Source organism: Physeter macrocephalus, chromosome 18, assembly GCF_002837175.3.
Source record: "Physeter macrocephalus isolate SW-GA chromosome 18, ASM283717v5, whole genome shotgun sequence".
NCBI classification, from domain to species: domain Eukaryota; kingdom Metazoa; phylum Chordata; class Mammalia; order Artiodactyla; family Physeteridae; genus Physeter; species Physeter macrocephalus.
The window spans coordinates 73,452,535-73,477,912 of NC_041231.1; the positions used below are offsets into that span (position 1 = coordinate 73,452,535).

The 25,378-nt window shown below is 54.9% G+C and overlaps 1 protein-coding gene across 1 annotated transcript in view; it reads left to right on the forward strand.

Annotated features, from left to right (window-relative positions):
- Positions 1-5,459: 5,459 nt before the first annotated feature.
- The window catches only part of GLP1R (glucagon like peptide 1 receptor), a 32,961-nt gene continuing 13,042 nt past the window's right edge, over positions 5,460-25,378 (forward strand). The window contains exons 1-5 of the mRNA XM_024122049.1: positions 5,460-5,549; positions 12,882-12,978; positions 14,007-14,114; positions 22,007-22,125; positions 22,469-22,575. Coding sequence (XP_023977817.1) covers positions 5,472-5,549; positions 12,882-12,978; positions 14,007-14,114; positions 22,007-22,125; positions 22,469-22,575 — 509 coding nt within the window. The 5' untranslated portion in view covers positions 5,460-5,471. The remainder of the gene's footprint in view (positions 5,550-12,881; positions 12,979-14,006; positions 14,115-22,006; positions 22,126-22,468; positions 22,576-25,378) is intronic.

The window sequence follows — 25,378 nt, forward strand, 5'->3', positions numbered from 1 at the left end:
CGTGTGAAATGTGGCACGTTTCCTCTTTTCCTGCAGAGCTTTAATTCTGTGAAGGGGCAGTGTGGGCTCTGTCATAACCTACCCCCCCACCCCACCCCATCTTCTCTCCGGAGAAAAGGCAAACAGGTGGGAACAGCTGTGGGCGAAGGTTAGAGAGAGGAGCCGGATGGATAAGGACAAATAGGAGCCACGGCCACACCATCCAGAATCCCCTTTGCGATGCTGCCGTCCACGGACGAAGGGGAGGAGGAGATGGGCCCAGAGTGAGGGGTCTCATTCACCTACTCACAGCCACAAAGAGGGGACCTCCCCAAGGCCTCTGCCTGGACTAACCAGCCCTGCCCCCAGGGGCACACGCCGGCTGTGTCTGTCGGGTAGATTAGCTGTGGTGAAAGTCAGCTTCCGAGTCTCAGTGGCTTAACACCACGCAATCCAGGGCAGGTCAGCAGGAAACTCTGCTCCATGCAGTCATCCAGGGACCCAGGCTCCTTCTGTCTTGTGGGCCTTGGAATTCTCCACTGGATCATCTGTGTCCAGCTGGTTGATGGGGGAGGAGAGGGTGTGGAGGATTGCGTGGGAGGTTTTATGGGCCAAGCCTGGAGAGAACCTATACCACTTTCCTCCACAATCCCCTGGCCACACTAAACACCAAGGGAGACTGGGAAATGTGGTCTCCGTGTGTTATAGTTTGAATTGTGTCCCCCCCGCAAAAGGTATCTCAAAGTCCTAATGCTCAGTACCTTAGAATGTGCCCTTGTTTGGAAATAGGGTCTTTACAGGCATAATCAAGTTAAAATGAGGTCATTAAGGTGGACCCTAATCCAATATGACCGGCATCCTTATACAAAAGGGAAATTTGGACGCAGAGAGATGTACACAGAGGGAAGACAATGTGAAGACACGGGGAGTAATGCCATCTACAAGCCAAGGATGCCCGAGGCTACCAGAAGCTGGGAGAGGGGCCTGGAGCAGATTCTCCCTCTGAACTCTCAGAAGGAACCAACCCCGACGACACTTTGATTTCAGACTTCCCGCCTCCAGAACCGTGAGACAATACATTTCTATTGTTTAAGCTGCCTAGTTGTGGTGCTTTGTTATAGCAGCCCCAGGAAACAAACACACACCATATTTGGGGAGCATCTAGCCAGCTCTGCTACGCAATCTTCTTGTTAAAAGGAAGGGGACAGATGGCTCCTAGGGCAACACCTGCCCCCTCACTGGTTCTACCACTCTCACTAAGGCCCTCTCCCCACGACCCTCTCCCTCCCCTGGGTTTTCTCTCACCTACTCCCCACTGCTGACATGAATCCCTCCCAGGGGAGACAGAAGGAGCCCCAGTCACTTCTGGCCGGAGTCCCCAAGTGGAGAAGAGAGAGGAATTTTGCTGTTCTCACCTCAATTGCTTTCTCTTCCTCGCTCCACTAACCCTGCCCGCACCTTGCTAAGTGACCTCAAGCAAATCCCCTGACTCTTGTGGGACTCAGTTTCCCTCCCTGTAAAGTGGGAGCCATCACACTGACTTCTCCCTCAACAGAAGAGTCAGTTAGGAAACCGATGCTGTGATACTTTGTGCTGCATCCGCCCAAGAGAGCAATAATCACTGTAGTTCAAGAGGCTGTAAATCCTCCCCAGCTGACTGCCCAGACCTGAACAGGACCCAGCACGTGGGAGGCTCGGCTGGGCTGGAGGATGGGGGGCAGCGATAGAGGCACTGCACAGGGGGAAGGGCCTCTTGGCTCCAGCTAGCCTCCTCCCTCCCCCAGACCCCGGGGACTGGGCTGTAGCCACCTGGACCGGGAAGGGATGGACTGAGCTGGAGCCCTGGGCATTAGCAGCCATCCCTGCTGCCTTGCTGAGACCTGGCTCAGCTGGGGCAGTGACAGCTGGGAAGATGGAGGGCCATGGGGAATAACAGTGGTGGCAGTGTTAACACTGCCATTTACCGAGGACTTAGGAGTGCCAGATTCTGGGCAAGTGCCGCTTCTGATCGTCCAACAATCCTGCGAGGCGTGATGGTGGTTGTGCAATCAGTGTACGAGGTCTGGGTGGGTCGCATCCAGGCTCTCTTGGGCTATCTTGACCTATCTTGGATTAGTTATTCCACTGCTTTGCACTTTGGGGTCCTCCGTTGTAAAATGGGGACAAAAGTGATCCCACTTCACAACCCAGGGTTGCTCTGAGAAGCACCGGATCACGGGGCAGAGGACAGGGTTGCAAGAAGAGAAGCAGGAAGTGGAGGGGTGGAGCCCTTGCCTCGGGGCATCCCTCGGGGACATTCTCCTTCACTCCGGGAGCTGCTGACAGCCATGTTCCCCCGGCTCCTGGCAGAACAGATTCCTGGGCCTGCTCCTGTGGTCTCTGTCTCCTCCTAGCAAACCTTCAGACTCTCCAGGCAATGACTAGGGTGAGGGCGATGGTGAGCGTTAAATGGAATAACACTCACGAGGCTCCTGGAACACTGCCCGGCTCAAGGCAAGTACTCAGTAAACATTGACCTTTATTATTATCCCCATCTTACAGACTGTGAGACCAAGGCTCAGAGATGTTCAGTGAGTGATTGAGCTGGATTTGAACCCAGGACTGACAGAGCCTAAGATCTGTATGTAGGGGTGTGTGTGTGTGCGTGTGTGTGTGCGCGCGCATGTGTATTTATACTAGGCTAGAAGATTTTGGCTTTTTCCTCATCTGGTCCACCAGAATGGGGATATGGTCTTGAACTTTGGAAAATAAACAAGCTTCTTAGGAACCTGGAGCTTGGAAAGGAACCTGAACTATATGGACAAGAGACACCTGTCCTTCTTAGCCGTTCTTTCTTTTCTCCCCACCCCCGCTCTTTTTTCCCTCTGCTTAGCCCCTCCCTCCCTCCTCACCTTCCCCCAAGTGAAAGACTCCTTTCTGCCCACTGGCCAAGTCTTCCCACTGAAGAGAGGGTCCCCTCATCCAGGAGCAAAGGAGGTGGGGGGCCTGCTCTGGGGTCTGTCTCCACAGGTCCAGGGCCTTACAGCATCTTTTCCTCAGGTGCACACATCAGTTGCTCCCATTCCCATTTCTGAAAATAACCTGAAAACCAAGTTCTCTTAGTGGAAGCTGAGGGTACCCCACTTTAGGGCCATGGGAGAAGCTTTGGGCGTAGGGGTTAGGAGCCAGACCCAGAGGTCTGGGCTGAGGAGGAAGGAGCCACAGGGGAGGTGCTCCCAAGACGGGCTGGCAGAGCTGGAGCCTGTCCCCTCTCCTGCACCAGCCTTGGGGGCAGGTGGACCTGGGGTGAACACCAGCATTGCTCTCTGAGAAGCTCATTTGTTATCCCTGAGCCTCAGTCTCCTCATCCATAAAACGGGTGTAATAGTACTTGGTCATCAGACTTGAGGAGATCAGGGCACACTAAGCATTCGGCAGCACCTGGCCCAGAGAGGGAACTCAGTATGTGATGTTGATAGCTATTGTTTTTGTTCATGGTTAGTGTTAGTCTAGAAAGCGGCATTGCAGCCCTTCCATTCCTATCCCTCTGAGGATACAGACTGCATCACCACTTTATGCCCAGGACCTAGTTCAGTGTGTGGCTCATGGCAGGTGTTCAACTGACATTTATTAAGTGTAATTTGGAGGTTGATAATTTCATGGTAAAAACTCAGTTCTAGCCCCTTATTTTCCTCTCTCCTCTCCTCTTCTCCCCAACCCCCAGCCCTCATATAGCAGAGCCTGCAAGTCGTTTGCCTATCTATCTATCTATCTATCTATCTATCTATCTATCTTGCCTTCTTCTAGAGTAATAAAAGCCCTAGTATTTAACCTTGCCAGTGACTGTTTGGAATTAAGGGTACTCTCCCAGCCTCCTTCAAAGCTAAGTGTGCCCATGTGTCTGAGTGGGGACCATGGGGTGTGGAATTGATGGCTGCCTCTTTCAGGATGTCTCCTTACTGGTGGAGGTGCACCCATCTTCCCTTTACTCCTTCCTGCTGGCTGGAATTTGAATATCATGGCCAGAGTTGGAGCAGCCACATTGGATCATTAGGTTGAAGCCCTGAACCATGAGAATGGTGGAAACTGAAAGAGCTGGAGACCCTAATGGTCAGGGAGCCTTTGCTCCAGCCCTGAGCTGAACCTCTGGCCTTGCTTTACATAACAGAGCCCTTGGTTATGCCACTGTTATTAGGGGTTTTCTGTCACTCACAGCCTAAGTGGCACATAAGGTGACTGTTAGACTGACTTCTGGGTAGAGGAGGGAACAAATGACTGTCAGGTAGTGAGAGGGAGCTTGCAGGACAGGAAGACCTCTCTTGGCGAATGGGAGCCCCTGGTTCCTCCCACTGGAGGCCTCCTCCCCCCCTCCCCTCCCCCCTCCTCCCCCTCCCCTCCCCCTCCTCCCCCTCCCCCTCCTCCGCCCTCCTCCTCCCCCCTCCTCCCCTCCTCGGTGCTCTAGGATTTGAGAAGTCCTGTTCTCTCCCTGAGGAGCAGCTACTCCAACAGCTGCTCCCTTTCCCTTTGGAATGGTCCAGACATGCCCCATGGTAGGTCAAAGCTGAGTGCTGCTGCCGCCCCCCTTCCTAATAGTGACATCAAAGTTCTTTTGGGAGAGGGGTGTAATTCCCTTTTCCCACTGGCACTCCACACTGGCTTTAGGGAACAGAAAGTCAGTGCCTTCTTAGCACTGCCTTCCACAGCCCGGGTGAGGGTGAACCTGTGTCCCACCCTACTCCCTGGCCTGCACTGCGTTGCGGGGTGAGGGGCGTGTTACAAGGCAGGCATAATGCAGAGCCTCCACGAAGCAGGGAGACAGAGACGCAGGAGGCACAGAGGACAGCCTTGGGCACACGTTATCCCAGGGACACAGGGGTTATAAGAGCCCAGTGGTTCAGAACAGGGGCCATGGGGGCTGCGGGAGTCGGGGGACCTTCTAGACCCTCCCCACCGGCAGGGCTCCACTGATCCATTTGTCATTGTCCCCCCAACCTTGGTTGTCCCAGGGCTGCCTTCGGGACAGAACCCGGGAATGAGGAGAGGACTTGGGGACCGGGTAACGCCGCCGGGTGGATCTGTCTTACTAGCCACTCGCAGCTCTTGGGGTTACACTTTCTGGAAGCGGTTTGACTGGCGGTGTGACCTTGGCCAAGTCCCGTGCGCTTCTCAGTCTCAGTCCCCTACGGGGTATCCTGGACAGCTGGGGGGTGGTTTGGCTTTCTTTAGCGGGGGGATCCGGGAGGAAGGCCGGCTGTGGGGTGGGGGCGGCCCGGCTCCTGCACTGCCCGAACCCGAGCGGCGCCAGCGCGGAGCGCAGGGCCCGGGACCTCCGGTCGGAGGTGGCTGGGCCCAGGGGCCTCCGCGGGCGGGGGCAGAAAGCCGGGACCCACCCGGCCCCTCCTGCGGGCGGGGCGGCCCCGCGCCGGCTCCTCCCCCGCGCCCGCGCCGCCCGGGCTCAGTGGCGCGCGCGGTGCCGCAGGTGGCAGCGATGGCCCAGTCCTGAGAGCCCCGCCATGGCCGGCGCCCCCAGGCCGCTCCGCCTGGCGCTGCTGCTACTCGGGGCGGTGGGCAGGGCCTGCCCCCGCCCCCAGGTGAGACCCGCGGGCCCCGGGGCGGGGGAGGCGGCGGCGTGGGCTGCTGCGGGCGCGGCGTCCGGGCAGCGGCGGCCGCGACTTGAGCGAAACTCCGCGACCGAGGGGGGCGGGAACCCAAGCCTCGGGGAGTGGGACCTGGAGAGTTGGGTGGCGGAGGTGGGGGCTCGGACGGCGGACGCCTCCCGCATCCCGGCCAGGCGCCCCCTTCCTGGCCGCCCGGGCCCCTCTGTCGGGCCACCGGCTGTCCCGCGGCCGCCCTGCGCTGACTTCTGTGCCGCATCTCCCCCCGACCACTTTCCCAACTCCGTCTCCCGCAAACCCGTGCCAGCGGCCGGGCCACAGCCCGAGCTCCCCGACCTCCCCTTTTCCACTGTGCCCCAGACCCCTCCCCGCCGTGCCCCCGCTCACTATCAAAGACCCCCTGGGAAGGCAGAGAGGTCTGGGTGTGGACCCCCAGCTCTATCCCCCCACCACCAGCCCCCCAGCACAGCTTTTAACTAATAGTCCCAGGGACCCTGCGGTGGCAGCTTGCTGTCCTTCTCCCTGACCTCCCAGCTGGAACTCCAGAGCTACCCCCGTCCCCAGCCGAGCGCCAAGGCAAACGCTTCCTCTAGAAGCAGGCAGGCCTCCCCTCACACACTCGCCGGACACACCCCCATTTTGACGCCCTTGGTGGTCAACATGCACCAGAGCCCATACTGGGACACGTGGAGACACCTTGGCCTCCTGGATGCCCTTGGAGGGCTGACCACAGGTGGACCCCTGCAGCCCCTCTCTGCCTTTCCTGCCTCCAGGCTCCTGGGCTGGGGGCTGTGGTCAGCCTGCTTTAGGAGAGAGGAGTTGTCCAGAGATGCTGTGAGATGCTTGAGCAGAGAGGAGGTGCAGGCTTTCCTGTGCCAGAGAGCCGTGTCTTCCCGTGACCTCCCACTCTTAACCCCAGACCTGAAGAGCTTTGGGGAGGGGGCTTTCACAGGCCTTGAAATTTGTCCCAGCGCAGGTGGGAGGCGGGAGGAGGGGTCTTTGATGAGGGCCGACTCCACCCCTGGCTGAGAATCCAGATTTGGACAGATGTGCCTCCCAGCTAAGGTGCCAGCCCTTCTTCGGCCCCCACGTTTTTTTCCAGACTCATTCCCTCCCTCTCCCTGTCCCCAGCCCAACTACTGCCCCTAGCTGCAGGAGACGTCTCCTTCCACAGCACTGCCTGCCCCCCCCCACCCCGATGCTCAACCAGACTTTGGCTTCCCTGGTGTGTGTGGGATCTTTGGGGAGCCAGAACTGCAGACCCACTACCTGCTTCTCTCTCACATTTACCTCCTCCTCTGGCTGGGACGGGGTTGGGGTGGAAGGCTCTGCTGCCTGGTCCTATCCTGCTCCAGGCCATTTGGAGACCGACTTTGGATTAAGGGAAGAGGAGAGGTTCTGGATGCTGCCTGTCTTCTCCCCAGAGTTCCTTTGCCCAGAGGAGTCAGGCTCCTTGAACCTGCCCTTTCTTCCCACCCCTCATTCCTCAGCCCTGGGCCAAAAGCCCAATATCCTGGGGCCATAACAGTCCTGGGGTGACAGAGAAGGGCAGGATGAGCCAGGCTCTGAGCAGAGAGGGGGAGCTTTGGGGGGTGCCCTGCTGTGAGCATCCCTGACCCGTGGAGATCTGAGTGACAGGCTTTGAGGTCAGACTGCAGTAATTGCGACACAACCTCATGCCCGCGTGTGACTCTAAACAATGGTGAATTCTGTATTCTATTTTCCGTCCATGAGATCAGCAAGACTAGGTTGCTCCCTTCATGTCACTGCCGGGGGGGACGAATCTCAGCAAAGGAGGGTTCCTTGTGTAAGGTGAACCCAGCAGTCCAGGAACAGAGAGGACAGAGGGGTGCAGGGCTGGGCTGGTGCCTAATACCTGCTCACCCAGGTGGGACTGAAGGGAAAATGGAGTGAGCTGCCCACAGTCAGCCTGGCCAGGCTGGAAGGGGGTGCAGGCAGGAGGGTGGCAGAACTGTCCTCTGAAGAAGGGGACCTAGGCTACTCCTTCACTGTTGCCGGGAAGGACCACCCCCTCCCCTATAATTTTCCTCCGCAAGACCCCTGTGAGGGAGCTGGTCTACTGAGGTGACGGGCAAGACTTTGACACTCCAAATTAGAACCAGACAAAACCGGGTTCCAATATCAGGTCTGCGGTTAGCTGGTGATCTTGGGCAGGACATCTGACCATCCGGAACCTCTGTTTCCTCATCTGTAAATAGCGATCACGAGCCCTGCCCCATGGGGTAATGGAGAGGATTGGGAGGCTGGCGCCCTGAAATGGCAGCTTTAGTCACTTGGGGGATCTGACCCACTTGTCCTCGGGAATCTGGAAGCTTTCTCCAGGGCAGTGGAAGAGGGCTGGGAGGGGGGCTGTCGGAGGCCCCGTGCCTCTGCACTCTAGTGAAGGGTGGATGGAGTCCAGGGTGCGCGGTGGTCACCGTGGACCTTGTCCTGAGCTGGGCTCCCTCCCAGACATGGAGTCTGGTGGGGGCCAGGGCAGGAGCAACCAAGAAACCACATCCTGCCCTTGGATGCCTTGCTCTGAGGAAAAACAGGCTGCTCCTTAGCTGCAGCCTGCCCCCGAACAGATTCTTCTGTGTGCGTGTGAGATAGAGAGATACAGAGATATAGAGATACAAAGACACAGGATAGAGACAGGTAGAGAGAGAGGGACCATGGGGAGAGGGGTGTGGGCTGTATGAACCCGTTTCTCCTCTGTACTTGTTTGTGACCCTCTGTGTGACAGCCTGCCTGTGCGTCCCTGTGTATGAAACATCTCAGCATGTCATTGTGTGTCTGACGGTGTGTATGTGCTTGTGACTCCAAGTGTGATACTGCATCTATGGGAAGGTCTCTGTGTGTATGAGAGAGACATCTTAGTGTGTGAATGAGTGTCTGCCAGTGTGTGTCTGTGTGTGGGTGAGAAAAGTGTGCTTGTGACAATGTGTGTCTGTTTCTCTGTATCTATGCATGTGACAGTGTGACTTGAGTATATGTCAGTCAAGGTGTGTGTGTGTGTGTGTGTGTGTGTGTGTGTGTGTGTGTATGTGTATGTGTGTGTGTGTACCTGACAGTCTATGTGTTCATGTGTGGGAGAGAGACTCCGTGTCATGTCTTAGTGTGTAAACATGTGCTCCACACACATGTGATAATGTGTGTGACAGTGTATCCATGTGAGGGGTCTGGTGCACGCGAGAATGTGTGTGTGGTCTTCCTTTCCCTGCCCTTCTGCTCATGTATCTGGAGTCTATAAGGAAAAAAAAATGGGGCCAAGAGCCCGGGGTCCAGCAGCACCATCCCTCCAGGTCTCAGAGGGCCTTGGGGATGGTTGGGCTCTGGAAGTTGGGCAGAGAAGAAGGAGGCAGGGGTCCTGGGAGGAGCTGCAGGGAAGATGCAGGGCTGCATCTGTTGGGAGGCGCCAGAGTTGTCATTGGAGCCCTCTTTTTCCTTTGGGGAGGCCCTCTCCCATTTTTCCCACCTTAGTGGCCTCTCTTTCCTCCTTCCCCTCAATCAAAAAGGTTCCCAGAAAAGGAAAGAATCTGATGCACTTATTCACACTGAGAAATGAAACTGCCGGAGGAATTCTTCACATTAGCAGCCAGTGTTTGGAGAAAGCGTGCTGTCCTAGGGTGTTGGAAAGCCCCTCACCCTCTCCACATCCTTTTCTTCCTGCTCTTCTTCCTCAGAACACTGCTCACTCGTACAGGGCTGGATAATTCCTAAAGGTTTTCACTACTTTATCTTGCTGGATCTGTACAGGAACTCTTTGAAAAGAACAATATGCCCATTTTACAGATAAGGAAACTGAGGTCCCAGAAGATTAAAGTTTGTCCCATCAGTCCCACGTTAACAGACAGAGCTGGAATTTAAACCAAGGACGTGTGACTCTCTGTCCAGTGCTTCTCCTGCCCGCCACTCCTTCCTGGCATCTTCTCTGTCACCTCCTGCTTCCTTCCCAAACACCTGGATCTGAGAGTTGCCCTCTCCTTACTGTAAACTCTGCCCCAGGCATTGTCCCCATTTGCCTTTACCCCCCATCAGAGAACTCTCATGAAGCCTAGTGAGTCCTGATTCTAAAAACTGCCAAGCTGCCCTCACCCTGGTCCGCTGGGCCCCCCACTGCTGCCCTGATCTCCCGGCCAGCTCTGCTGCCTCTGAGGGACAGGGGCCTCCACCACTGCATCCTCCCCACCACTTACCACCCCCAGCCCCTCCTCACCAGGCCTGGAGTGGGGACTCACATCACCGGAGGATGAAATGGAGCGGAGGCTGGTGGGCAGGGCCTTGCCCCTCCTCAGTTCCTTGCCCTGGGGCATGGAGGCTTTGCTAATGGCTATGTTGCAGCTGGAAGATGCCACAAATTAAGCAGAATGATCGGTCCTTGGCAGGAAAATATGTTCCTTTCCTCCTGCTGGGAGTTTGTTGATCCTAGAAATGAGGGAGGGGTGGGACCCGGACTCCCCGGGAAGCCTGGCTGCCCTGTCTGCTCTGCCCTCTCCTGTCAACAGCAGAAATCGAAGACAGCTGCCGTTGACTGTGGATTTTCCACGTGCCAGGGGCCCTTCTAAGCATTAACTCACTTAATGCTCACGGGGAGGTAGGGACTATTGTTATTCCCAATTTGTTGTAGGTGTGAGCTCAGGCTAGAAGTTAAAACTCTTGCACAAGGTCACAAACTTAATTTATGGGAGAGCCAGGGTCAGGCCTGGCTCTGAGCCCAAAGCCAGGGCTATTCACGCTTCTCTGTGTAACTGTGTTCCCCTGAGCCCCTGGGCCCTGCTGCACCGGGTGACCCCAGCCTTGTTCCAGACCGGAGCCGCACATCTGTCCCAGGTCGTGCCTACTGCTCTCTCCCTGGCCCAGAAAATTCTCCTGAACATCAGTCCAAGGCTGTCTTCTGCTTGCTCACCAGAGCACCGATGTCCCCACTTCTGCCCCTTCGTTCCTGCTGGGTCCTCCTGCTGAAATGCCCACCCTCTGCCCTTGCTGGGCCCAGTCTCTCCCTACACCCCTTCCCTCCGCCAACCCCAGCTTACAGTCCCCGGCGTCCCCCAGGGCTCTCAAGTCTTCACCGAGCCCTGCCCCAGCCATTCCCGGAGCACTTTCACCGCTGCCTTCTCTGCTGTGTCCCGAGGAGCACTTGCTGCCACCTCCCCACCCCAGTAGCCTGCGGACTCTCTCAGGCCAGGGCCCTGGCCTTCATCTTTGCGCTCCCCATGTCCCCCCAGTCCGTTCCCCCACCCAGAGCCTGGCACAGCATTACTTCCATAAACGCCAGGTGGGGAGAGGCCAGAGGTCTGGTAGTTTGTGTGTTTGGGCAGGGTGGGTGCGGTGAGCAGTATTTGGAGAACTTCAGCTGGGGCAGGAGGCAGACGGTGGACCCCTCTTGTCAGGAAGCTATCTGAGGCAGGGGACACAACCCCTGTTCTTAAGGAGCCCCAGCCTGAGGGCGACACAGCCCTGCCCTCAGGGAGCCCCCGTCTGAAGATAGTTTCTTGTCCAAGGCTCTGCTACGAGCAGGTGACAGGGCTGCCTCTGTCTCGAAGCTCTCTGGGGTGCTGGTGGCCAGGCTGGCCTTCCTGGTGCTGTCCTTTGCCTTTCTCCCCACCCTGAGACTTCTGGTTCCCATGGGCTTCCTAGTCCCTGCTCCCTGCCCCAGACACACCTTCTGCCCCAGTTCCCAGCAGCGACCTTGCTAGCTGCCTGCTTTCCTCCTAGAGAGATCAGGTGGGATTTCTCCCTGGTCTCCCTGCCCTGACCACCAGCAGCTGCTGCATTCCGGGGAGGAGAAGGAAAGCGGGTGGGGGTCGGGGGGTGGATCCACCAGGACTGGCACTAGTGAAAACTGCGCTGACCCCTCAGTTGTAGCTAAAACTGACACTGCCTTCGCTGTTGGGTTTGATTCCTTATTTATTTGTTTAACAAATACACTTGACCATTGCGCTCAGAAGAGCACTGTCTTTTAGGTAGCTCTGCCTGTGGCCTCAGCACACTCACTCCAAGACTGTCCCCTTGCTTGTCAAGCAAGCTTTGTCCCCTCCCTAGGGCTTCCTGTGCCGCCAGGGATGAGCCCAAGACAACCTGTGTCTTTAGGGGAAGTGTCTTATAAGCCCCAACGCAGCTTAAATCTGGGCAGGATTACCCGGAAACCAGATCCAGTGTGCTTAGGGCACCACCCATCAAGGGTGGTGCAAGCTCCCAAAATGAAGCTGTTTTAATTTCAGCACGCATGTATATTTTTGTGATTTCAAAAAGTGAAATTTTGTTTTAAATTATGTATAGGTCCTAAATTTTATACAAGAGGCTCCCTGGTCATTTGTGTGTCTGCAGGCTCTAAAGGAGGAATATTTATAATCTTAAGCCTGTTCAGGAAAAAATACAAATAAAAAAGAAACATAGTCCCAAGACATATCTAAAGAAGTACACTAAAACGTCTGGACATGGATAATTCTCACTTGGGTGCATCTGCTTGGGTCTCTGCTAAAAAGCCAGTTCTGTTACCTTATCTACTCATGGAGAGGGGGACCCCTCCCATTGCAGACCCAATCTCTGTGTTCTGGAACTTTTCTGACCCCTTCACCCCATGTCCTCAGGACTTCTCCTGCAGTTGATAGAGCTGAATATTTGATCTGTGTTGTTATGCTACAAGGAGACAGTGGGGGTCATGCTGACCTCCCAGGTAACATGACTGCATTTTGCAGGAGGGATGCTATGGGCAGCATTACCAGCACTGAATCCCACCTCAGTCCACACCTTCCACTGCTCCGTCACAGTCACTGATCTGGGAGACTCCAGGTCCTAGCCTTAGCTCTGCTCCTTGGGGTGCTGTGTGACTTTGACTGAGCCCCTCTCCCACTCTGGCCCTGCGTGTTGCCTTCAAGACTGGTGGACGAGAGTGTGAGAACCTCGCAGGAAGGCTGAGTGGGTGCTGGAAAGGAGACCGTGGCAGTCACAAAGCCCAGGGCCCGCAGGAACTCTCTCTGCTGGGTGAGGGCAGATGAAACCATGAATGAGACACACGCCCAGCCAGTGGCCCTTCCCCCACTCACCCCCAACAGTGTCCTTTCAGTAGCCACTGGCTGGACATTTACTACACCCCAGGCTATGCCCTGGGAGGGATAAAGATATAAAAACATCCACCTGGAGCCCCTCTTTGTGTTGTCACCCTCTTTCAGAGATGGCCAAAGCCTGTGGAGTTTGGGGCTCTAAGGTCCCCTGGAGATCAAGAAACCAAGTGTGTGTGGGGGGTTGGGCATAAAAAAGAGGTTGGTTGGACCTAAGGGGCCACCTTTTCTTTCTTCTCCCCAGGGTGCCACCGTGTCCCTCTCGGAGACAGTGGAGAAATGGCGAGAATACCGACGCCAGTGCCAGCGCTTCCTGACCGAGGCTCCAGCCCCAGCCACAGGTGAGTGCACCCAACCAGCTCCCCACGGCGCTGGGAGGTCCCACGCCTGGCTGGGCATCATTTGCCTTTCTAGGACCCCTCATCTACCCTATGCCTTGGGGTGCGGCCTCGTTGCTGCTGTGTTCCCCCTCGCTCCTGACTGGGGCCCCTCAGGAGCAGACACCTGGCCTTTATATTCTGCATCCTCCTCAGCACTTCCCCCCCGTGCTCGGAGGCCCAACCCACGTACTTACGGTAATAAACGTTTAGGGGGAGTGACATAGAGAATGGACTTGAGGACACGGGGAGCGGGAAGGGTAAGCTGGGACGAAGTGAGAGAGTAGCATGGACATATATACACTACCAAATGTAAAATAGATAGCTAGTGGGAAGCAGCCGCATAGCACAGGGAGATCAGCTCGGTGCTTTGTGACCACCTAGAGGGGTGAGATAGGGAGGGTGGGAGGGAGATGCAAGAGGGAGGGGATATGGGGATATATGTATACGTATAGCTGATTCACTTTGTTATACAGCAGAAACTAACACACCATTGTAAAGCAATTATACTCCAATAAAGATGTTTTAAAAAAGAATAAAAAAAGAGCAGAGGATTGATAGGCCTGTGTTCCAGTCCTGAGCTGCAGTCATGACCCAGTCACCTGAGGAGGGTTATCTTAGCCTGGAGAGCTACCGTCCCCCTCATCCGTGGTGTGTAATTTAATAACAGGTCCACGAGGATCCTTTATTGAGCACTTACTATGCTCGGTTATCTATGCTAGCTATGCTATTTGTCCCCACAAAGCCCTGTGGGCTGGGCGGGGGGGTCAACCCCATTTTCCAGGTGAGAAAACAGAGACCTTAAGTACTTTGCTCCAAGGCCCACTGCTGATAAGTGGCACCTGCTGGGTGGGAATGTGCTGGGTGGATAGGAAGCCTCAGTGGAGGTGAGCCGAGCACAGGTTTCTGCCGGGCAGCCTCCCTGGTGGGGAACTTGGGGGGAAGTGCCCCGGCCAGGCTGGGACTCAGATGCCATCGTCCTGCTGCACCAGGCCTGTTCTGCAACCGGACCTTCGATGACTACGCCTGCTGGCCGGATGGGCCGCCGGGCTCCTTCGTGAACGTCAGCTGCCCCTGGTACCTGCCCTGGGCCAGCAGCGGTGAGTCCCCTCCCCCGCCCTGTGCCCAGGAGGCTGGGGTGGGAGTGGAGTTGGCGCGGGGTTCGTGCTGCCTCCTTTCCCCTGAGACACAGCCTCCCTGCTCCAGGAGGTCTTTGGGCCTCCTCCTGGTGGTCTGCCTTTCTTTCCTTGGGGGTGGGGAGCAGTAGGGGGTGGCATCCGGTGTAACCTGGGCCTGAGGCCCGTCCTGGCAGGCGGGGTCTGCGGGGAAATCGTGGCGTCTGACTTAAGAAAGAAATGTGAGCACCCTCCTGCATCAGGAAGGGAGTCAGGTAGGAACGGTTCCTGGGGGTTCGGTGTGGGGTGGGGTTACTCAGAGGTGTCATTGCTCTGATGCGTGTGTGTGTGTGTGTGTGTGTGTGTGTGTGTGTGTGTGTGAGAGAGAGAGAGAGAGAGAGAGAGAGAGAGATTCTGATGCACCCACCTACAGGTGGAGAGCAGGGGCAAATACTGCACAAACATAGTTTTTTTAACTTTAAAGATGAAAGGAAACCCATTTTTCAACCCTTTGCCTTACCTAAGCACTAACCAAAAATATTCCCCCCATTCCATATTAGTCAAGGCTTTTCAGGGGTCCTTATCCTTTCTAGACCCCTTTGGCTATCAGATGAAATCTATGGACCCCTTCTAAGAAGAATGGTTTTCAAAGGATTACAAAGGAGATTAATTACATTGAAACATTTTCCATCCTGAGTTAAGAAGCCCAGCAGAATGTGGTTTATGCGTGTGTGTGTGTGTGTGTGTGTGTGTGTGTGTGTGTGTGTGTGTAATGTGTGTGTTTGTAGGTGCCGCCCACCTGGCAGTGGCCTGTAGCCGCCTCCTGACTCTTCAGGGGTTCACTGCTCAGATGAACCCAGACGGGAGGAGTGATCGGGGCCTTGGTGAAGTTGCCCCCCAGGCCCTCCCCGGCTCACTCCTGTCTGCAGGGGACAGCCTGCACTGGGAAAGGTGTGACTCTTTGGAGTACAGAGATCTATAGAGGCTGCAGGGGGAGCTCTGACTGGAAGGGGAGTCAATGTGCCCCCCAACACCCACCCACCTGTCCCAGGCACCAGGGAGGCTAACAGGAGACAAGCGTCCTTGCCTCAAAGAGCTCACAGTCTCAGAAAGGGAGAAAGGGTACTACTTTATAATAATGATGTTAATTAAGTGCCTGCTGTGTGCCCAGTCCTGCCCTAAAAGCCGAGTATTCATTTAATCTTTACAACTACCCCGTGGGTATGCTTGTTTTGTACAGATAGGGAAACTGAGGCCCCAGAAAGTTTAAGTCACTCGCTCCAGATGACGTGGTAAATGGCAGGGCCAGGATTTGAAGCCAGCCTGTGCTCTTAATTACAGTGCACTGAAGGGGCCTGAGACCAAGCAGAAACTGGCCCAGAAGCAAGTGTGAGATTGAGGTCATACTCTGCGAAGCTAGAGGGCTTCCCGGGAGAGGCAGCCCCTTAGTGGAACATCAGGGCACCTGGCAGGGCCCGGTGTGAGCTGCACCTCAGAACACAGGACTGGAGTCAGATGAAGCCCAGGCAGGAGTCCTGAGGAGACTCTCTCCTGCTGTTCCCTCCCAGTATACCCACCCCACCCTGAGGTGCACAGGGAGAGCCTGGGCCTGGAAACAGGCAGGCGCCTGCGTAAGACACAGAGCAGATCAGTGCCCTTCACGCAGCATTTCTGCGGCCAGCTGTAAGCACTTTACACACCTACACTCATTTAATCCTCACAACAACCCTGCGAGGCAAGCACTCTGGTGACCCTCCCCTTTTACAGAGGAGGAAACTGAGGCACAGAGATGTGAAGAGTGACTTTTCCAAGCTCACACAGCGAGTGAGTAGCAGACCCAGGGATAAGCCGAGCAGTCTAGTTTAGAGTAAGCATGTTTCACTGCTACACCAGGCTTCCTCCAGCGTGCGGTCACGTATGTGTGCGTGTGTGTGTGTTCCTGTGCACGTGGCTCTGGGCATGGGGACAGGCGAGTGGCCTGGGCCTCTGCTGGCTGGTCACACCCCGAGGGAGGGCAGTGAGCTGCCTCTGCCCTCTCCCTGGAGATGAAAAAGTCGAGTTGTACAATCTTATGGTTCTGCCTGATGCTGCTCTGAGTGGCTGTGTGAGCTTGAATGAATTTCTAGACCTCTCTGTGCCTCAGCTTGCCGTGTGGGAGATGGGATAAAGCCAGGTGATGGGGGTATTGGGAGGATTGTAGGTTCTTGAAAAATGGTTGCTGTTAATTTCTTCCACCTACCTGACCTACCTCGCCCACTTCCCGCAATACGCACACTTTCCTTGCTCCCCAATGGTTTGGGACTGGCTGCCTGTCCAGCTAGGGCCAGGCCTCTAGACCCCAGGGAGCCAGGCGCAGGACAGGGCCTATCACTCAGCACTAAGCTGCCCCCAGCTCTGCCTGCCGCTCTTGGCTCTATCCATCACCTTTAATTTTATTTGGGCAGGAAATAGGTCCTGGTGGTGCCCGTTTATGAGCGAACACGGTTTTATTGCTTTCTCCGTGAAGATAACGGCCACTGTGCAGGCCCCCTGCCAGCCCCCGCCCCCCTCCCCTGACTCACCAAGCTAATTCACTCCCTTTTCTGACACGTGGGATCACAGACTCTGCCTCCCTCTCCCCTCTCTCTGAGTTAGGGACCTGCAGAGACACCCACCGTGGGCTCCTGCAGCATAATTGCTGTCTCTGGCCTGTCCTGGCTGTTCTCCTTGGCAGAAGCTGGCACTAGGGGCTTCCCTCACCCCCTCCCAGAGCATGGGGGAGCAGGAAGGGGGCAGTTCTGGAACTTTCTTGGGCTGATCAAGGGGGAAGACTGTGGAAAAACGTCATAGTGGGAGTTTGAAGTGGGGAGAAGCAAGGGGGATGGGTCTCAGGCAGGGTTCTGGCAGAAAACACACTCAGCTGGGAATTTGAAAAGAATTTAATGGAGGGGCCACTTCAGAGGCTGGGCAGGGTTAAGGGGCCAAAAAGGTACATAAAGCACCAAGGACCACAACAGTGGGAAGCTTTAGCATCCTTAGACCCGAATGGGGCAGGAACAGATGGAGGTCGTGGTGATGGAGAGGCCACCAGCAGGGCAGGGCCTTGGCCACAGAGGGGCAAAGCCACTGCCAGAACCTCAGAATCAAGGCAAGAAGGGAGCAAGGGAGAAATACCCCAGCCTCTCTCTCCTTCCACCCTCCTACCTTCTGCTGGTACCTCCCATTGGCCAAACCCAGCGGAGGGCAAAGAGCCCAAGCGATGCTGTCCACAGGGGTCAGCCTTCTGGGGTGCAGAGCAGGGAAGAGGAATGAGTGACTAGAGAAAGAATTAAATTCAGAACAATTCCCTGGGGCAGGTCTGTGTCAGGAGCTGGGGGTGTCAGTGAGAACTTAGGGATGTGTGAGCATGTGGGCATTGGGGAGAAGGGGTGACCTTCCCCATGGGTCTGAAGAGGTCAGCTCAGGGGCCCGGGAAGTGGTGCTGAGGGAGGTCAGATCCACCTTTTCTGCCTGGGGTGTGGCATCAGGAAGGCTTCCAGAGGGAGGTGATATCGGGGCCAGGCCTGGAAGAACAGGCAGGTGGAGAAGGGGGAAAGAGTGCCCTCCAGGAAGGGAGGATGTCAGGCTCAGAGATGGGGCCAAGGCCAGGTCTCAGAACTATACAGTGTCCCAGGGAACCCAGCCAAGGCCTTGAATTCTGACCCCTCTAATTCAGAATTGGGGATTGCACAGAGAGGGTGGGAACAGGTGAGTCAAGGAAGGAAGGCGTTCAAAGGAGATGCCTTGCGTCCACAAGATTTTCTCTGTAAACCAGAAGGCTGGAGTGGTTTCAGAGAGCCTGTTGCCACCCGAGGGCCCTCCAGCAGCCTTGTTTAACCACAAACAGCTGATCTGCTCATTACAAATCATTCCAGTCTCATTAGCTGCACCCCCTCCTGATCCCTACCTGTTAGCTTGGTTCTAATTATAGGAGAGTCATAAAATGTTTTAAAAATTGTCTATAACTCACAGTTCTTGGAAACTCTGACAGGTGCCTCCCTTGAGCTTTTACAGCAGGCCGGGGTTGCCAGAGGGAAACCGAGGCCCCAGCTTGGCCCTGGAGGAGCTCCGGCTGAGGCGGTGTCCTAAGCTCCAGCCCGCCCCCAGTGAAGGGGTACTCCTTTGAGGAATTGGTGGGGGCAGGGGGGTGGCAGCAGGTCTTTCACTGTGACTCTGTTTTGAAGACCAGCCAGGTACCAGGCACTTCACATGCTTTATCTCCTAATCCTCACACCACAGACCTGGGAAGTTATCATGGTTCCCATTTTACAGATGAGGAAACTGAGACCTGGGGAGGTCTGCCCAAGGTCCCATAGCTGGTTGAGGGCCGAACCAGGATTGACCTTGAGTCTGTCGTTCAGAACCCGAGCTCCTTCTCCTAGGCCGTGATGTGATGCGTTGCCCCTCCCCCCCACCCCAAGTGGACACCTTCAGTTCGAGCCCTGCCTTAACTGAGACCTCTGCCCAAGGTCCCATAGCTGGTTGAGGGCCGAACCAGGATTGACCTTGAGTCTGTCGTTCAGAACCCGAGCTCCTTCTCCTAGGCCGTGATGTGATGCGTTGCCCCTCCCCCCCACCCCAAGTGGACACCTTCAGTTCGAGCCCTGCCTTTGACCCTCATTCCAGCACTCTGGGGAAGGGCCTATGACTGCCCGCTTTGAATCTTGGCTTCCCGGCCCAGGAGATGGGGGCCCAGGAGTCCGTGCTGGCCATTGCTGTTGCCAGGATGCAGGAGCTAATGGATTCATGAGCGGCTCTCCACAGCCCTGAGTGCCCGCGTCCACGTGGAAGGGTGGCTGTTAGCTTGATTACAGATGCCGCTGCGGTTTCCGGGAGGGGAAGTGTTTAATTGGGGGTTTTAGTTCCAGCACCGGGGTCTGACTTAATGAAATATCCCTAGGCCTCCTGGCATGCGGCTGGCTGCCTCCTGGTGTTGACAAGACCAGAGCCAAGCCTCTGGCTATGATTTATCAGCAGCACCTGGGCCAGATAAAGCTGGGCCGATAAGCCGGACTGTGCCCAGACCCATCCCATCTCCAGCCGAGATGGGCACCTGGGGACCACAGCCCAGCCAGGAACCAGCCCTGGCTTTTAATATTTGCTGCTAATGAAGGATAATTGACAGACGCACTGGCATAGGCTCACTGAGCTTCACAGGGACACAGTGATCCCTTGACATTGTGCCAGTAACACATACATCTGTGCACACAGTGCCTCCCTACCCTCCCAGCTTGCCCTGAGCAGAGGGCCCAGGAATGGCAGGGTGCCGGGGGCCCAAACTGGCAAGAGGACCTGCTGGGAGGATGCTGAATGTTGGCAAATCCAAGCCTGGAGGAAGGGCAGATAAATGGCACATGGCCATTGTTGACTGTTAGCAGTGAATCTGGCTGCTGACTTTTGGCCTCTGGAGGCCGAGAGCTGAGGGTTGCAATCTTGATTCTGCCGCTTCCTGGCTGGATGACCCTGGGCAAGTCACTTGTCCTCTCAGAGGCTCAGTTGCTTCATCTGCAAAGTGGGATTTGCTGTGCCTACCGTGTAAAGTGGTCGTGATGTTCAAAGGTGTCAGGCATACAGCAGGTGTTCAAAACCTGATTCTGTGAGTGAGCAGCCTGCAGAGAGGGTTTGAAAGGAGCAGGTAGGAAGGAAAACATCAATTCGAGTGCCTCCTGTATGCCAGACCCTGTGCCAGCTGGGGCAAGTGGCTGTTATTAGGGTCACACTGCTGCGGGCTGCGTCCTGGGTACACAGCTCTTCGACAGTTTGGGCCCCTTTGCGATGTCCTCTCCCTTCCCCTGGCCCCTCTGCCTCCTCTTTTCTCCCCATTTCCTCCCATCTAAATGGGTTTCCAGAGAAGGTTCTGATATCAGTCTCACTCTCCATGGAGTCAGCCCAGATCCCCATCACTGCTCTGGGGTCACCGACTCCTGAAGACTGGTTTTGCTCTTATATCAGAAGACTCAGCCCCTGGTGAAGAATCCCAGGCATCCATGCAGCAGATAAGAGAGACATTTGGGGGCCCTTGTAGTTGCTTAAATCAGACCTGGTGCCTCCCCTTCTCTGCCTTTGTCCTTTCCTGATTTTGTTCATAAATGAGTCAGGGGGCTATTGGGACACTGCTCCTCGCACTGCCTGAAGTCCCATCACTAGATTTTCAGGCTTTTGTTTCTCTTCCTGAAGCAGTGATGCCGCAAGCTGACTCACCCCACAGTATTACCAGATAACTCTGTCTCCTGAAGCGGGTCAGGGTCTCTGAAAGGGAGTGGAGAAAGGGGAGAGTGAGCCGGGAGCCAGGGACCGGCTCAGCGTGGACAAGGGTCCCACTGGCAGGCCCTGCAGGTGCCTGACTGTGCAGGCAGAGAGCTGTGTCCCTGGCCCCTGAAGTGAAGGTGTCCTGGAATATGGCAGCAGTGGGCGGGTTGATGGTTTGTGAACTGTGAAATACAGCCCCGTCCTAGATGGTGCGTCCCTTCCCGGCCCTGGTGGTGTGGGCCCTGGGGTTGATGCTGCCGCCATCAGGCACTCATGTTAATGATCCTCTTCCACAGACCTGTCCTTACTGCTGCCTCTCCACCTGGAAACTTCTGAGCAGCCACTGCCAGCCAGGGCCTCGCGGCTTCTCCATGCTGCCTCCTTCACGCTGAGCCTTCTCCCCACAGCTGGGAGGCTGGTCTTTAAAATCTTTTGTCCTTTAGAATTTTTAAATCTTTTAAAATTCGTCCTGGCTCCAGCTCCCCTCCTTGATCCCCCTATGCTAAATCACTCCCCACTTTTGTCCCCAGTTTCCTGGCCCAGGGGTCAGATTTACATTTCCTCTCAGACGCAAGTAATCCCCTGTCCCCTCCTGTGATCTCACTGCAAGCTTGGGGCCGCACGCCACCCCCCTCCCTGGGTGGGCGGACAGCGAGGCCAGGCAGGGTGGTCGCCTCAGCGCCAGATGCCCAGGCGGGATGTGAGTGGACACAGGGACATCCCACCCCCAACTCTGCTGGGCCTGTGTTTGATCTCTCTCGGTTTGCATTTATGTCATGCCTTTCTGCACTTTTTGGTTTTTGTTTTCTGTGAGAGTCTTGATTCTCTGAAGCCAGGGACTGTGCTTCCTTCCTCCTTCAGACTAGGAGCTCCTTGAGGCCAGGGGCTGGGTGTCTCCCCACTCTCAGACTGGGGGAGGTCTCCAAGGACAGTCTCCATCTCCAGCTACTTGGAGCTACTTGAAGGGAAGAGCTGGTCTTCCCTCCCCCCTCACTACCCCTTTGAACAGAGGGTCTCTAAGGGCTATGTCTCTGCCATTGACTATGTATTCCTTTTAAATCAGATGATCTTTGAGAATAGGACTGGGTCTCCTCCATCAGGTTAGAGCTTCTTAAGGGCAGGGCTGTGTCTCCCCTCAGGGGCTCCCCGAGGATGGGGCTGGGTCTCCTTCTTTCTCTCAAGAGCTCTATGCCCACTTTGTTCCTGGGGTCTGCTCTGCCCAGGAAGGTGGGGCCTGAGTTCTGTGAATCAGGAGTCTCAGAGGGTGGCTGTGGGTCTGCTGGGGCCACTGCTCGTCAGCACCAAACCTTGTCCGTAGCACGATTTGAGGCAGGGGTGTGGAAATGGGCTAGCGCGGTCTCATCTCAATAGTGTGAATTCATCAAGCTGCATTCCAGGGTGGCTGAAAGGAAAGGCTGTGGGTGGGTCATACAGGCACATGGCAGGAGAGGAAGGCCCACACATATGTGTGTGTGTGTGTGTGTGTGTGTGTGTGTGTGTGTGTGTAGAGGGGTCAGTTCTGGGGCAGCTGGGGTGACCCCCAGGGTGGAGAGGGGTGAGGGGCAGGTGGCCTTGGGCCGAGGCTCAGCTCCTGCGTGTCTCCGCCCCAGTGCTGCAGGGTCACGTGTACCGGTTCTGCACCACCGATGGCCTGTGGCTGCACAAGGACAACTCGAGCCTGCCCTGGAGGGACCTGTCCGAGTGCGAGGAGTCCAAGCGAGGGGACCGAGTGAGTTGAACCGGCGAGCTAGGGAGCAGCAGGTGCCAGCTTCATGGGAGCAGGGACCTGGGCATCTGGCGAGTTGGTCTGTGGCCATCTTCCCATCCCCCTGCCTCACGGGCTTTGCACACCATGCTTTCTGGACGGAGGTGGTGTGCGTTCACCTCTCTGGCCTTAGAACAGGGCCCTAGAAATCCGAGGACCATCACCATAGGTTATTCTCTTTAGTTCCAGGATCCCAGTGGGGCTGAGTTGGGGCCCCACCTCTGCCCCTGTCCCACGGGAAAGAAGAATGTGGGAGAGGAAGGTTGTGGGCCACCCCTTGTACACTGTGTCCCCCGTGTGCACACAGAACTCCCCGGAGCAGCAGCTCCTGTCCCTTTACATCATCTACACGGTGGGCTACGCACTCTCCTTCTCCGCCCTGGTCATCGCCTCGGCCATCCTCCTGGGCTTCAGGTAAGGGGGCTGCTTCAGCCTCACCTGCCGTTCTGTCCCCAAATAGAGGAGGGGGTACCAAGCCGAAGCAGCAGTGCAACAGGTTCCTCTCCTAAGAGATGTCCAGAGAACCCACACCATCTATGTGGTAGACTATGAGGCTGAAAACACAGGCTACGACACTGTGTACTTAGTCTAATCTGTGCTGTGTAAATGTGTGCGTATAATACTGCAAAAAAGGAAAAACAAACACTACACATGCACACACAAAGCACATGCCCCACACCTTAACAGTGGGTGATAGGAGTAGGGGAAGTCCTCTCCAGTGAGCATATGTAACAAATCATCGGGAATTCAGTATGATTTTAGACAAGACCTCAGCGGGTTAGAGATTCTGCTCTCTTTGGAGCTTGTCAGCTCCCATGGAAAATTTCTTTCCTAGGTCTAACCTAGATGAGCCATTCCTTCCAGAGTACCAGGCTCTTCCCATGCCCTCTGCACTGATGGCAGTGGGCCAGAAGGGCTGGGTTCAAGGGCAGGAGGGATTCCGAGGGTAGGGAGCTCAGGACAGCAGCCAGCAGGAACAGGAGAGGTGACATTCCTCGTGTGGTCCCCATGGCTTCTGGCACAGTCAGGGCTGGGCACACAGTCAGTGCTTAATAAATGCACTCACTGAGAATATTCTCCCCTTTTATTATGAAATGTTCAGAGATCTGGAAATACAGTGGCTGATACTATGATCACCTGTGCACACACACCATCCAGCCCAAGAACTAAAGCCCACCGCGTGGTTAAGCTTCCCTGAGTAACACTCCGTCCTCACCAGAGGGAACCCCTGAGGGGCCACTTATAATTCCCACGCATCTCTCTATACTTTTACCGCATTTCTTAGTATCTATACAAATATATAGTGTGGGGTTTGCATATTTTAATGGCATGTTGGACATATTCTTCAGCAGTTACTTTTGGCCTGACATTATGTTTTTGTGAGGTTCATTCACATTGATACAGGCAGTTCTGTTTCATTCATTTTAAGTGTCACTCCATTGTATGATATATTACAGTTTATTTATTTGTTATCCTTTTAATGGACACTTGAGGTGTTTCTCTTTTTTTTTCTTCTCTGAATTATAAACCTTGTTACAATGAACATTCTTACCTATGACCCCTTGTGCATTTCTCCAGGGGCACATGCCTCTGAGTAGAATTGCCTGGTCTGAATACAGCGTGCTGTTGCAAATTTATTAGGCGTTGTGAAGTTGTTCTCCAAAGTGGTCATGCCAGTTTGCCCTCTTACTGGTAATACATGACAGTTCCCTTGGCTTCACATCCTCACCAATATTTCCTATTTTCAGACCTAATTCTTGCTAATCTGAAGTGTGTGAAATATCTCACTATGATTTTAATTTTCATATCACTGATTCCTAGAGAGATCTAGCATACTTTTTATGTTTCATTCTGTGAATTGCTTGTTCGTATCCTTTGCTCACTTTTTTATTGGCTTATTTGGCTTTTTCTTTTTATTTTAGGCATTCCTTGTATATTCTGGATAGTAATCCAGGATATATCCCTTCAGCCTGTGGTTTATTTTTTCACTCACTTTATGGTGCCTTTTATGCACAGAAGTCCTTAATTTTAATGGAATGAAATATATCAATGTATCTGATTTTACTGATAAATTAAATTTATCAGTAAGTGTTATCAATTGATAAAAATTCATTTTTCGGGGCTTCCCTGGTGGCGCAGCGGTTGAGAATCTGCCTGCCGATGCAGGGGACACGGGTTCGTGCCCCGGTCCGGGAGGATCCCACATGCCGTTCGTGCCCCGGTCCGGGAAGATCCCACATGCCGCGGAGCAGCTGGGCCCGTGAGCCATGGCCACTGAGCCTGCGCGTCTGGAGCCTGTGCTCCGCAACAGGAGAGGCCACAACAGTGAGAGGCCCGCATACCACCAAAAAAAAAAAAAAAAAAAAATTCATTTTTCCAATTGATAAAAAAATTTATCAATTTTTTTTCCCAAAGGCCAAATTTCTTTATGGTCTGGTTTAAGAAACCTTTCCTTATCCCAGGGTCATAAGTTCTGCACATCCCTTATGGCTGTTTGGTGAACCTGGAATTTATTTATTTATTTATTTATTTATTATTATTATTTTTTTTTTGGCGGTACACGGGCCTCTCACTGTTGTGGCCTCTCCCGTTGCAGAGCACAGGCTCAGGACGCGCAGGCTCAGCGGCCATGGCTCACGGGCCCAGCCGCTCTGCGGCATGTGGGATCTTCCCGGACCGGGGCACGAACCCATGTCCCCTGCATCGGCAGGCGGACTCTCAACCACTGCGCCACCAGGGAAGCCCCTGGAATTTATTTTTGTCTGTAGTGAAAATAAGAGATTTAATTTCATTTTTCCATGTATACATATAGTTAATTGCATCAGGACCATTTATTGATAGCAGTGCCTGCTCTGCCATGCAGCAAGCATCTTCTGTGCCTGAGTGGGTCTCTGTCATGTGGATTGTTTTCCATTGGTCTAGTTATCTGTCCCTTTGCCTATGCTATGGTGCCTTAACCACTATAGATTCGTCAAAAACCTTGGTTTTCTTGGGACTTCCCTGGCAGTCCAGTGGTTAACACTGCAGGGGGCACGGGTTCAAACCCTGGTCGGGGAACTAAGATCCTGCATGTCGTGTGGTGTGGCCAAAATATAAAAACAACTTGGTTTTCTTAGAGCAAGGGCCCCTACATTGTGGTTCTTTTTTTTTTTTTTTTTTTTTTTTGTGGTATGCGGGCCTCCCTCTGCTGCGGCCTCTCCCGTTGCGGGGCACAGCC